This window comes from Pygoscelis adeliae, unplaced genomic scaffold, assembly GCF_000699105.1.
Source record: "Pygoscelis adeliae isolate BGI_AS28 unplaced genomic scaffold, ASM69910v1 Scaffold108, whole genome shotgun sequence".
Taxonomy (NCBI): Eukaryota; Metazoa; Chordata; class Aves; order Sphenisciformes; family Spheniscidae; genus Pygoscelis; species Pygoscelis adeliae.
In genome coordinates, this window is record NW_008825498.1 from 17640 (window position 1) to 32430 (window position 14791).

Below are 14791 nucleotides of genomic sequence, written 5' to 3' on the forward strand. Positions count from 1 at the left end.
GGGCATCGCCCGCGTCCCGGCAGGGGGAAGCAGCACTGCCCGCCCCGTCCGCGCCTCGTGGCCGGCTGCAGGGCTGGTGTTTCCCTGCGGAAATCCTGGCGCAAAGCCGGGCCATACACCTCGGGTGTCAGGCGGTCCCCTTTTGCCGTGGGAAGGCAGTTGTATAAACGACGCTACTGGGCTCTGCCGCCGTTGTGATTTATAGTCAAGTTGTGAGGAACGGCAGTGCTCCGTCTGCCCACTTTTGTAGAAGATTTAAACCTCTGTCGTGTACTGTTTTAACTGAGTTGCTATATCTAGGGCTGTGTCTTGTCAGTAACGCTGTGCGGTGCCTCCCGCACTGATGCACTTCCACCCTAAAATGAATTACGTGTTGCGGCCTCAAAATGCCTCCAGGAGAAATGTAGAAAGCTCCTGCTTATTGGCAGCCTGTATTACTCCATGGCAGCTAATATGCATCTGTTCTTTGGTACTTTTTATGGAGAGAAATCATACTGGTTTTCAAATGTCAGCACGCTAGGCCAAAGCCCTACTTGGAAAATGTGATTTGGTGCTTTTCCTTTTTTAACAAATTCAAATATCTGCTGCAGGTTTTGAGAAGTCCCATACATAATGATTACAGCTAGTCTCTGATTTCCACCAGTCTGTCACAGTTTGGAGACCTGTTAGAAAGGGCAGACTAGCAGAACTTGACTCTACAAACACTGTAGTTTGTTTTGGCTCCTCAGCATCTTACTGACATTGCAGAAGCCATTGCATCCTCCTCTCCCTCTTTTTTTTCCCCTTCTCTTTCAAGACCAGAAGGAACTTTATTTCAACTAGTGCCTGATTCCCAGAGAATTTCACTCATACACCCTGCGTATGTTAGACCCAATATTTCTTTTTAACTGAAGTACAAAATTAAGAAAAGCTTTTTTTTTTCCCTCCAAAATCTGAAATCACGAAGAGATGGGAAAATCTATTGCTTGCTTTCTTTTCAGTTACCTTGATTTTTATCAATGTAATTCTAATTTAACAATTCATATAAGAGAAAGCAAGAGACCTGCTTCAGAGTTGCAGACAGAGCAGTGTAACTAGCTTGAACTGCACGTAAATTATAGTAATAAAGACTGTTTTGCAACATGTCCTCCACCATTCTGGTGGGGCTTCCTGGCTTCAGTGAAGTACTGGAGAGGCAGCAATACACACAGATGACTTACAACCTGGACACTGAGCTAGGAAATGGCCTGCTATCATTCACGCACTGGGACAGACGACATCTGCTAGTTTTCTGAACTCATGTTCTGTGTTCCATTTTCTTTTTCTGAATACAACATTAGGTCTGTAGGAACTACATTAAAAGAGTTAGATTTTTACTACTGAAAATCGAAATCTGTTTAGTTCAGCCAGCCAGCCATTTATTAGACTGAGGGATGTTGTGGTCAGACTGGAAGTTGTGAATGAAAGTTTTTGTAGTAAGTGGAGCCTCTAGCTATTAGAATAAGATAGTATCTGTGTTTTGTTTCCTAGGTAGCATAATTTGAATGTCCAACGAATTTGCTACTATAGGTCAGTATTTTAAAAAGAATATCTTTCCAAAACAGCAGTATTTTAATAAATTTGTAACACAATGCTCCTAGTGAAAGCACAGAAGTGTTAGGCATTGCCACTGGATCAGTTACAATTTTATTTGAAAGTTTAATAATTTTGGTTGTGATTGTCTAATGAATAAACACGTGCGATACTCTGGGTCTCCTTGAAAGTCCATTGTCATCAAATATACCTGTTGTCTCTCAATACATTTCAGTGGGAGGAATGCTGTTCCAAGGACACAGAGTGAAGAATGCTGTGGGGTGAGGGAAGGAGAAGAGAGAATGGGGTATTGAGCTCTATGAATAAACCACCCATCTCAAGTCACTGGAAAATGCCAGTCTCTGCTTCAAGTTTACAGAACAGTACAAAAAATCTACACTAGTAGATTTCTCCTTTTTTCTCTTTTTAATTTGATGTAGTAATACTTGTGTTCTTTTCTGTTTTCTGATTCATGGATAATTTTTTTCAGCAGCATTTCTTTTCTGCACTTAAACAAGAAATTATTGATAATATAGTTACGTGAATACTGCTGTGGCAGTGGCATCAGCCAATTTGACAGATTAAAATTCCCCAGTCAATAAAATTTATTGAAAGGTTCAATTTTTTTTCTACATATTTGTTTAAACACTTTCTCTCGAATGTATCATATCAGCATATGCATTAGCCAATTGTTTTAAGATTCTTGCATGCAAGTTACCTGTGACAGTTTTCTTAAAAATACCTATTCATAATAGAAGTTTTCTATCATCTTTCCTACCTCCCAATAGCCTAGAAAGCACTACATCATGCTTTGAGAGACAACTTCAACCTGCTTCTTTGCAAATTCACAGCAAACATATTCATTGGGCTTTTATGCCTTTTCTGCACTGTATTAATAATTTATTACCTTCAGCTAGTGATGGACCCATACCACGATTAGGATGTCTTTTGCATTGGTGTATTTATATGTGTCTTCCTAAGTCACTCTCCAGCCATGGAGCTTGTTTGTCTGTTGTAATATTTTTCTTCTAACAGAAATGTGTTGGTAGGCTTTTAGTTATTTTTTTTTACTTCTTTTCTCTTTTTATTGTTATTCTTGATAGTGATTTATTTTCTTAAGTGGGATGAGCTTTTAGCCACAGTAGTCCTTTTATATCATTGATTACTTTTTGCTATCTATCTGGTAACCATTTTTGAAATAACTTCATTTTCATTCACTTTTCTTTGTCTAAACTTTGCCTTCCCCTTAAATATTGCAAACTGTTTTCTTCAGTGCCAGGAAATTATTCCTGTTTTTTGAGGCTCCAGTCATATTGCTGAATATATCTGATTTCTGCTTGCTCATACCAACTGTAATCAGGTCATGATCCCTAAGTAACCATGGAAGTCCAGCTCCTGCGGGTAAATTACTTGTCTCCCCTTGGCACAACAAGGCCATTCACCTATGGAGTACGTTATCTTTTATCTTAAAAAAGCCCAACAAACCAAACAAAAAAACCCAGTTACACTTTTAAATTTTAGTAGTTTTAAGTATTGGCAGCATGAGACCTCCTGAATTGGACTCAATGATAATACCAGATGCAGATTTAGCAAAGAGACACAATGAGCTGTGACCTTTCTGTCTACAAGCGTTACCTCAACTAAAATGCCCATTGCAATATGATGCACAGCACTTACATGACTGCACAGCCCCATGTTCAGATCAGAGCTGTACCTGTCCATGATTACACAGATTTCCATTCGCTACAGGTATGAGATTAAAGACCAATTTATTCCTTTTTGTTTGTTTGACATAGTTGCCTGTAGTAGATCTTGCATAATGTTGTTACCTTGCCCTAGTCTTTACTGCATACCACACTAATCCATAGGCATTCAATATCATTCACATCAGTTACCAGTCATGCTACAGCAAGTAACCAGTAGCGTTTACTTTCTTTGATAGGCTGAACACTTTGGGATCCAGCTCTTTTATCTACATTGCTCTTCCTGAATGAGTGGTACTTGTGAGCTTAGCATTCTTATGATACAGGAAGAACATTTCCATTAAAAGTGGTTTACAGAACTGAAATTAGGAAAAAAATTACAGTTCAGTAGACAGCTGTGCTTAGTTCTATTATTAAGGAATTTCAGCATTGGTTCATCTTGTGCCTGACTGAGGGGGAAAAAAAAAAGCTTGTTTATTTTTTCTACTAGAACGTGAACACACAAATACACACATCCCCGTGCGTGTGGGGGGGTGTCACATGATCTGAGTTTATCTGGCTGAAAATTAGACATCTTGAGTAAGTCAGTTTTTGAGGTTCTCACTATTGTCAATGGAGCAAGGCAGGACCTGCAGAAGCCAATTCATCCTACCTCATTTATATACCTGCCCTGAATGAGCTGGATTCCTCTCTGTAGACGTGTCTCACAGGTGACTACAGAAAGATTCTGCATAATTTTTTCTGCATCCATATGCAATCTTTTTGACGGTTAAAAATTAGCTGAGATGAATCCTGAGTTTTGTTTTGCTTGCTTTCTTAGTAGAAGGTGATACAAATTATTTTATATTCAGCTCCAGTGTAACTTTCAATGTTTAATTTTTTTAACTGTTTTTTCATTCAAGCTAATTTGTTGTGTTATTGTGCTAGTAAAAAAATCATGGTGCCTTTACAAAATATGCTTCCACATAATTACAGCTTTGTCTTTAAGTTATTTTTCATAACTGCTGCTTTCATGACTGCCGCTTACTTCCAGGTCTTGCCAACCTGTACTGTGATTAAAAGTAAAGCGGTCGCTGTTCCTGTTGGCACTGGATATAACTGAGTTCAACTCTCAATGCAAGAAAAGTTAACCAACTTTCCTACCTCTGTAATTTGTCTAGTGTTCTAATATACATTTTGTTTTAATTAGATGCACTTTTCACTTTATCCACAAACATAATTTCCATGTGTCTGGAATGCCCATTGACTTTTGGCAAAATTCAGTAATTTTTTTTTTCAGAGATGTTGGTTTTGCCTGGATATGTAATAATAACAGCAGCAATCATAATTTCTCTAGGTCTGTGACTAGTTGATCAAATACACACACCTTCAATTGTCTTTATCCCAAACCTCCAATTACCTCATTCTATTCCCTCCTCTATTTCCCCTGGGTACTGTTTTTAATATTCCAGACTGTAAAACAAGTTTGTATAGATATCCCTTTAAAAAGTTTTATCATTCTCTATTTATTACCTTGTATTATTCTGTAAGCCTGAAGAGTTAGAAACAAGAGGGGGTATTCCAGCTTTTTAAAGAAATGCTGTAGGGTTCTTTCTTCCCTCTCAGCCCCCCAGAACCAAGGCATCTGACTTAAAAAGCTGTGACATTTTTATGTACTGTAGGATGTTCTACAGATATTTTAAACTTATTTATCATTAATTTTGCTTTCTATGCAGTTATGTTCATTACAATAAAAGTCTCGCTTTTAGATGGGGGCATAGAGGGAACAGATACAAATGCACTCATAATTTAAAATGAAAAAAAAAACCTTAAATTTAAGCAGCCTTTTCAGTCCTGTGAGGAGTGAGAAGCATATTTTCATCAGCATTTTTTGAATGCATGGCTTTGCTCTGATGACTGAGATGGACGTCCCCGTGTTTGCTGCAAAATTCTTACCCCATTCCGGTACGTGACTCCCTTCGTTCTGTAACAGGCCTGGAGCGCGTTACACGCATTGTTTGCAGCGGTATTGTCTGACCGCAAGAGGGAACTCTTCCCTGGGATTACTTCAGGAGCTGGGCGCGGCCTACAAAAATTAAATAGAGCACGGGTTGTGTAAGAATCAGGTTGCTTGTTTGGTTTTTTGTTTTTTTTTTTTTTCCTTGGTCTCAGACATTGTAGGTGAGCAGAAAGGTGACGTCAACGATTTTCCTCAGAAATCTAAGGCAGCTGAGGGTTTTTGCCTCAGGCTTTCATGCTCCGATTTAAACAAATCCTTTAAAAATACTTCATTTGGGATGCATGACTTAATAGACTTCAAAAGCTTGTAAAGGTTGTGTCATTGCAAAGAAGAGTTGCTATACACTACTTGAAGTATTCAAACATTTCCCTTAGTGCCTAGAGTACCTCTGCCCTGGTGAACTCTCATACCCAGTTTAGATAATTTGGCTGTGGTTGCTAAGAGACAATGCTTACCTTGGTTCATTGTTAGCCCTGTGACAAATGGTATTAGGTCTCCTATGATATCAGGATGAGTAAGACGATTAACCATATATAAGGCTGTCCTCTATTGTCCCTGCAGAATTATTATATGAGAAATATTAGAAAGGTAGAAGTAAGTAGTGGAAGAAAGGCAAAGCAGATAACACCTGTTGAATGCTCACAATTGTTATCAATGAACAAAGATGACAAATGCCTCTACCAGTGTTGGGATCTCACTGCTACTGTGACACAAACACTAATTTTCCTCCTTCAGTAGTAATAATTTCACATGTTCACATGCTTCTTCAGGACAAAAATCACTGATGCCATCTATTGTGTGTGTATATGTGTCTTCAGAGATGAAAGGCTGTTTAAGATGCCAGGCAGACTCAGTGTACTAAAGCTAAGGAAGGCTTCTGACGTTAGATTAACATCTCATTTTGGGGAGCGGGGGAGGGGGGGAGGAAATAGAAATTATAAGCAGATATTGCCTTGCCAAAGGAGACCGAGGCCTAGTAAGACCATCAACATCTGTACCATAGCACCCTGGATGAACATGTATGTGGAATTGCTATTTACATGAAAGAAAAGACCATAGGGATTTTATTACTCAGTAGGACTATGAAAAACTTACTTTCAGAAACATTACAGTTACTTTCTGAATGAATCCTGGCTCTGTAGTTTGACTTAGGAAAAAACAGTAAAGCAAAAAAAAGAAAAAAAAACCAACATTGATTTCAAAGTCAGATTGGACAGACTGTTACGATTCTGTAATCAGACCCTGTGTGTACCAGTGGCCAGAGTTCTTTATCCAGGACTTATATAAGAAATGTAAACTTTATACATGAATATGAGCTGCACTATAAAGATTAACTGAATGCAATGTAAGGGATGTAAAAAAACACCGGACATACTTTTGGAAGCAAGGGAATGAGAAAATAAGCAAGAGCATTGGTGCCTTTTCTTGAGATTTGTTGTCTGCGTCAGGATATCAGCTAGGATAGCTAATATCAAGGCATGCGACACTTAAATTCCTCATAGTTTTAATGGCAGAGGAGACTGATTTTCAGGGATACCAATAGACAGGAAGTCCTACTTGAATCTGAGCTCTTCTAGATTAGCTCAGTTAGATGGATTTTCTACGTTACTGTACCCCAGCACTTTGTCATTAACAACTACTGCCCAGATAAAACTGTAGCCTCTGATATAGGCCTTGTATTGTGTAGGGGAAGCTGGGCTGGTGCTAGTGACAGAAAGAAAAATGTTGTGAAAGAGCAATTTCATTGTATGTGTATAGCACAGTACTAGAAAAAAACATGAAACTACATAGACTGACCTTTTTGTGTTGCGCACAACACAAAATTTTATTGTCTATTATGCCCAAAAACCTTTTTGGCAGAAACATATTCAGCATTGTGGAGCTGCCACATGCCCCTTTAGACACCCTATTCCTGTGACCAGGAGGCTATCTCCAAGCTATCAAGACAGCAGATACCTGTACAGCCATATCCCACCTTCTTTGCACCCAGGTGCTTAACATTACACAGCCCACTATTTCATTGGCAATGAATCTTTCACATGGTGCCCATGTATTTAGAACTGTGGCCTGATGTGTGTGGCAGAGCTCACACTGATATTACCTTGGTTAACTCAAATCTGATGCAGCATCTGTCCGTACATGTCTTGTTTGCCTGTATGTGCCCCAATGACCCCTTTTGACTTCAGCAGTGCAACTCTTATCTTGCCACTCTGGCTCAGGTGTATTTGGCAGGAGATATTGATTGACTCTGCAGAGCTCCTCCCATGCTCCTGAAAGATATGCCATGCTGGCATATGCTTGTAGGCAAGGGTCCAAACTATCTATAGGCCCTATAAAACCTTGGCAAATAGTAATTCTCCCTTTCCAAAATAACTTGGATACACTGTGCCACACTCCTGTGTTTACACAGGAGGTCCTCTTGTCTCTTTCTAGACTTCCAACTCACTCATAGCATCTTCACCTTGCTGAAGGCTAGCGGCCAGCGGTACCAATCAAGGCACAAGTGTTGGGAACAGCCAGGATATAGGACTCTCCCTCAGATGATGCTGTAGACTCCAAAAATAAAAATTCTAAGCAATTTAAGATCTGGTACTGTCTCAAGACATGTAACAGAATGAACTATTGGCCAGACTCAGCCTGCTAAGACATCTGGACTCTAACAGCACATTTCACACTTTTATGTAGACACATAGTCTAGATTCATTGCTTTGTAGCTCGTTTGCAGGAAACACTCTATCTATGGATTGTAGAACCACAGAGTTGAGTTCAGTCAGTGCTTTGAGTGCATACTTTCAACAGACAGAGGCGTGAGGGATGTGGGTGGAATGTGGTATCCCTGTGATTTAGCAAATCAGTGACTTTAGCAAAAGGGATAGAATTAAGGGATACGACACAGGGGAGAACCAGGTATGGGGTGGGACAGCAAGAGGAAGTAAAGGTTCCCTCTTGTGGAAGGAAAAACAATAGCAATCATGCCTACCATGTTTCTAGGACTCCACAAAATGTTTGCACTCCAAATATAAACACTGTACCATTTTGAAAGTGCTCCCATTGCAGATGGTCTGTCTAGTGGGGCAGGAGGGACGGACTGTGTAATGAGCCATCTGCAAATGCTTGGGAATGTGATGATTCCTAGAAACCATGTGCATGCTCCTGTGCTATGATCAGGGGGCTGCTGTTCAGTCTAAACTGTCTCACCTCATTTTCTGTGGAGTAGCGTGAGACAGACAGGCTGTAAATATGTTAAGACAGAAAATGAGCCCCAGAAAAAGCCATTCTACATGCCTTATGTACTTTAACAATGAGCTGGAAGTCCTCTGCCCCTCTGTGTCTGTTCTTGGTGGCTTCACACTGCTTCTGGCAACACGCGTATGCAAGTGAAAAATAAGGGCAGACTGCTTGGGAGCCTTCCAGAGGCATTTTCTATAAGAAAAGGGTGAACACCTGTGCGGTGAAGCAAGGTGCAAGAAGCCTACCAGGATTCTTCTGGAGAACAAAAAGAGCCAAGAATTTCTGGCAGCAGTGTAACCTCTCTCACACTGATGTCAGCCACAATCACTGGCACAGGGAGTCTCTCTTACAATTTATTTTTTTTTAAACCAGGCTTTGTTTATTAAAAAACTAATCTGAATAGGGGACTATTCACTCTGAGCTATTTGTTGGAACCTTGAGACCAGAGGGAAAGTCTGGAACAAGGAAGACACTTGTGTTGGAGGAGGACCAGGTTAGAGAGCACTTAAACTGGACGTATATAAGACCATGGGGCCTGATGGGATCCACCCATGAGTGCTGAGGGAGCTGGCTGATGTCACTGTGAGGCCACTCTTGATTATCTTTCAAAGGTCATGGCAATCAGGAGAGGTTTCTGAAGAATGGAAGAGAGCAAATGTCACTTCTATCTTCAAGAAGGACAAGAAAGAAGAGCTGGGGAACTACGGGCAAGTCAGTTTCACCTCGATCTCTGAAAAAGTGATGGGTAAAATCCTCTTGGAAAGCATTTTCAAACACATGAAGGACCAGAAGGTGATTGGGAGTAGTCCATGTGGATTTATGAAGGGGAAATCATGCTTAACCAACGTGCTAGCCTTTTATAATGAGGTAATTACCTTAATGGATGAGGGGAGAACAGTTGATGTTGTTTACCTTGACTTCGGGTAAGGTAACCTCTTCATTAATAACCTAGACTGCACCCTCAGCAAGTTTACAGACAATACAAAACTAGGAGGAATGGCTGATACACCAGATGGTTGTGCTGCTATTCAGAGGGACCTGGACAGGCTGGAGAATTGGTCCGAGAGGAATCTTGTGACATTCAGCAAGGGGAAATGTAAAGTCCTGCACCTCAGGAGGAATAACACCCTGCAGCAGTACATGCTGGGGGGGGCGGCCGGCTAGAAAGTAGCTTTGCCTGGAAGGAGCTTGGGGTCCCGGTGGACAAGGAGGTGACTGTGAGCCAAGAACGTGTCCTCACGACAAAGAAGGGCAGCGGTATCCTGGGCTGCATTAGGAAGAACGTTGTCAGTAGGGAGGTGATCCTTCCCCTCTACTCGGCACTGGTAGAGGCCACACCTGGAGTGCTGTGTCCAGTTCTGGGCTCCCCAGTACAAGAAAGACATGGACTTACTGGAGCAGGTCCAGCAAAGGGCCACAAAGATGATTAAGGGACTGGAGCATCTTTCATATGAAGAGAGGCTGAGAGAGCTGGGACTGTTCAGCCTAGAGAAGAGAAGGCTCGGGGGAGTGTGGGGAGGAAAACTTATCAATATGTATGAATACCTGGTGAGATGGAATGAGGAAGAGGGAGCCAGACTCTTCTCAGTAGTGCCCACTGACAGGACAAGAGGCAATGGGCACAAATTAAAAACCAGGAAGTTCAACCTGAACACAAGAAAACACTTTTTTTAGTGTGAGGGTGGTCAAACATGAACTGGTTGCCCAGAGAGTTTGTGGAGTCTCCCCAAAGCCCAACTAAATGGGCTAATAATATATGAATTCACATGCTCAAACTGAAGTATGTACTTGAGTGCTTTTCTAAATTACACCCTGTATGAGGCAAGTTTGCAGCATTTATTTTTAAATAACGTAACAGAAAGGCAAATGGGAGTTGCATGAGGACAATTACTGTCTGTCATGCAAATATTGAAGTACTGTGATTCAGCCAAGACACAAAGCTCTACGAGAGAAGACCTCACTACTTACATTGCTTAAGAAGGACTTCATCAACGTAAGACCCTACTTGGTGGTTTTAACTAAGTGCCATCTGTGGACTGTTTCTCTTCTGCGTTAAGGCAAGTATCTCTGTCAAATGGCAGCACATAGGCAATAACAATTTGTAGCCTGAAGTGAAAGGGACAACAAAAGAAGAGCATGCCTAATCTTTTTCTTCCATGAGCTTCAGTACTCCAGTTGGCAAATTTAGTGATTTGACAATGCAGTTTTAAATGACATTTCCTACTTTCTGTAGCACAAACAGTGCTACAAGTTGTGTTTATTTACAAGATAACACAAGAACACAGAGGCAAACCGGCCTGACAGCAAAAGATTTGGGAGTTAGACAGCAAATCACTAGGAATTCATCATGGAAATACCTATGAGCTCTTAACTATAATGCTTTTCTGCTTAACCTGGAATATCTATGCAGAATACTCTCCGTCTTGCTATGATGGTTCACTAACAGAACAAAAACAATCTGCTGCTGCATACTCAGGATGTTATAGCAAGGATGGCGGCTTATTGTTCTGATGATTTGTCTTACAATTCTCAAACCCCATGGGTTGTTTGTCCCCCCCCCCCCCCCCCCCCCCCTCACTGCAGTGCTGGATAGGAAGTAGCTTGAAAAAATGATTGTGTTATTACAGCAATCTATCTCATATTCTCTCCAGCCTGTAACAAGAATTCAGGAGATGGGAGTTTCTTCTTCGGTGACATTGGCCAATAACCAAATCATAGTACTCAAGGGAGATTCTACCTCCTTCTGCAGAGGCAATTAATTGGCTTCCACTTCACAACAGCAAACCCCCAGCCACAGACACGGTACCCTCCCACATGCACTTGTGTTTGAAAATTGTCTCTTGCTTGTACTTGTGCACAGGTATCTTTTCTTTTCCATTAGTTAGCTTCCTATCTCATGCTAGCACATGCTGAAGTGTTACAGGTGTAATCATGCACACATGTACATACACCACAGTATATCACTATATACATATATTTTTAATTGACTAAACATAGCCAAAGCACATGAAAAATTCAAAGGCAGATCTCTAACCTACTCAGTGTGTGGTGGCAAAGGGCAGCAGAAAACTGCAGGACACCATGCAGTGACTGCAATAGCCCCAGCCACTCTGGCAAATAAAGCAGGCCAATAGCCCCAGCCACTCTGGCAAATAAAGCAGGCCAAGGCCTCTCTTCTCTCTGGAGAGCAAGTGGCATGGCACTTGGTATGTGTACATGCTCCTTCCACCTCGACCCCCTGTTCTCCCTCTAAAGGGAAACAAGATGGATTTGTCCAGGCTGTTACAGAGACCAGTCCCTTTGCTGCTTGACTCACCTGAACTGTGCCTGGACCCACAGGAACACTCTGAGGAGCAAGCTAACAACTCTGAAGTGTGGACAGCCACAGAGCTGTGCCAAGTGCATGACCCAGCTGATAATTGTCTTAACCATATTGGAGTACTATGTCTTCTTTGTAATATCTAAAAAGTGAAGAAGAGGAATAATTTTTTAATCCATTTAAAGTTCCTGGATGCATTTCCTAAGAGATTAAGTCTGTCACTTAGAGAATAGTCGCTTTCAATTCCTAAAAATAGCATTTTTTTCCCCTCATTTTTGGCTCTTCCCAGAACAAATATGGTTTTTATTTTGCTGTGTTTGCCTATGGAGCTGGCCAGGATATATAAATACCATTTTACATAAGTCAGTATGAGAGGTTAATGGGAGTTTAAAATAAGATCAATAAGAATATACCTTTCGCGGATTTATTGAATAGGAGCAACAGGTCACAGATCAAGTATTGAAGACTATATTGTTCAGAAACATTCCCAGTTATACTGATTTTCTTTGTGGATGTTATCAGTGTTCATCCTTTATTTGCTGGACTGGTACATGGACTAAGTAAGGTGGTAAGTTTTCCCAAATTTCTATTCTACAGCAATTAAAAATACAGTGCTAGATACTACTTTGAATCAAAAGGGATTTAAAAATGCACATAATGGCCAAATATCTTTCTTCCTCTCACTTATCTTATGTGTTTCTAATGAGAGTTCACCACCTATCACTATGTCTGGCAGTTAACTTCTGAGTAAGAACTATAATTGGCTTTTCTGTATTATATTTTTAATTGGCAGATAGAACACTTTTTTCCCCCAGTTTGCTTTCATGAGTGCTAATATACACATTGCTGCAATCACCTGGGTGAACAACAGCTATGTTGAAACCACCTAGAGCCCTGCACTAGAATAGGTACTCTGCTCTTACTACATCCTTGGTTATAAATCTGTCCTTCCAGAGGTCTTGCCATCATCCTCAGTGATTGTCAGAAGCTCAATAGTCTACAGCCTTTTTCTTCTACTAGTTTTAATATACTTTGTTTTATTCCTAATTGTAGCTTAAAATTGTGCAAATCCCTTGTATTTCTTGTACACAATTTTCTAGGTAAGGGGATAGTATTTTTTTTCCTCCACCCATTCCTCAAATGTCCATTTGCCTCTTTTCCTTTAAAAATACGGAATAGAGAGCTCGGGGGAGGGGGCGGGGGAGGGAGGGGGCGGGGGGGAGAGAGAGAGAGAAAGAACCCTCCTTAGGAACCAAGCTGTAGCGAAAGTAAGCTTGCATTTCCTGTGAGTGTCAGTGCTGCTTCTGGCTCAGTATCCATGGAAACCTGATTTCCCATCCTGCTGCAGGAATTAATTGAAGATCCCAACCCCCTTGCTCAGGGAATCGCTATGATATTAATTCACATCAGGCTATCAGGCTCACTTTATTATCTCAGATACTCTTTTCATTACTTTTCATCAGAACAAAAGGTTGAATTAGCTTTCACCAACTTAACAAAAAAAGACCATCTAAATCTTTACCTCCTCAAAACTAGGGCACAGCACATAGAGGCTACATCTTAGAAAACAGTGATTTCAAATGGAGCTTGGCCAAAATGTCAATAACAGGAGATGGCGCACAGTTGGGAGTGCTCTATGCAAATCTCCTTTCCTGTGTCATATACTCAGCTCTATTTTTCACCTATGCCACTAGCTGGGTTATCTTGGGGGAAAAAGCCACTGTGTGCCCTTCAGTATCAGAACATACCTTCCTCTTCCACAGTTCATTCTGTCCTAGGATATAACATGCAAAACTTCAAAGAGAATAAGCCAAAAGGGACTTTTGCTAGGGAATATTGTTTCCAGACTTCTCTTTGAAGGCTTTTCATTAATTACAAACATAAGCATGTCAAGTTCCCATGGGGTCTGCTCCTGGATCACCCATCTCTGGATATCTATCTTTGAACTTTGTTTTCTCTTGCTTTTACCTCCTGCTTAATTCCCTAGTTGCTGTCCCCATTCCCTTTATTTCTCTCTGACTACCAAGTCATCTTATCTACTCTGTGTCTTTTCTGCTTGGACATTGATTTTCTCCGTTTTCATCTTTCTGATATTTTGTATTTAGCAGCTGGTCCTTTTGTAACCATGACAACTACATCATGATGTCAGCAAAGGATCTCACTACTATCTGAGGAACTGGATCTCATTAAATGCCAGGGATGCTGCTTGACCTGACGGTTTAGTGTCCTGTACCCAGGGGAGGAGTTTTGTTTGGAGTCTTCTATATTTTGTCTGTGAGCAAGGAAAGGCCAATTTCTTATGTTAGCCAGTATTCTTCAGACAATTGCCCTTCTCCATCTCTAGTTTGTGCTATTGAGATATAGTCCCTCCCACAGATGTGGACCGTTCAGGGAGCATTATCACAGGAAAGATGGCAGGGATGTTATCATAGGCCAATCATACAGTCCTTGGGTTTGATCCAAGAAGTTATGCTGTGTTGCTCTGTTACATGTCAAACACTGACAGTTTATGAGAAGAAACTGATTGGTCTCAAGCCATAATCCCAGATGCTGCAAAAGCTGCATATACTTCCTATAGAATAGTTTTGGATTCATGGACAAAACTAAGCAACACTGTTTTCTCTGACTGATAAACGCAGGCAAGGGAAAAGTGAAAGTAAGTCAAAGTAATATTTTGAACTGACTTAGTGGCAACTCAAGACATGTTAGACAAATAATTAGGAGAATGAAGAAATACCACAGACCAGTGAAAGACTGTACTGGAGTACAAGGACACCAACATTCTTAAGGGAAATAATTTTTTCTTCTAGCTGGATTTACAGGTTACATGTTGTGTTATATTGTTACTCACCACCAAGACTGAGAACCCCATCTGTGATTAACCGCTCCTCAATCTCAGGCTGCAATTTCCCAGCATCAGACTCTTTAGGCATCTAGGGATTCAAATGCTGTCAGAGATAAGATTTGGCCAAATGTAGACTTCCAGGG

General features: G+C 40.9%; 1 protein-coding gene across 1 annotated transcript in view; it reads right to left on the reverse strand.

Annotated features, from left to right (window-relative positions):
• The window catches only part of EGR1 (early growth response 1), a 19273-nt gene extending 4537 nt beyond the window's left edge, over window positions 1-14736 (reverse strand). The window contains exon 1 of the mRNA XM_009331452.1: window positions 14655-14736. Coding sequence (XP_009329727.1) covers window positions 14655-14736 — 82 coding nt within the window. The remainder of the gene's footprint in view (window positions 1-14654) is intronic.
• Between the last annotated feature and the right edge of the window lie 55 nt (window positions 14737-14791).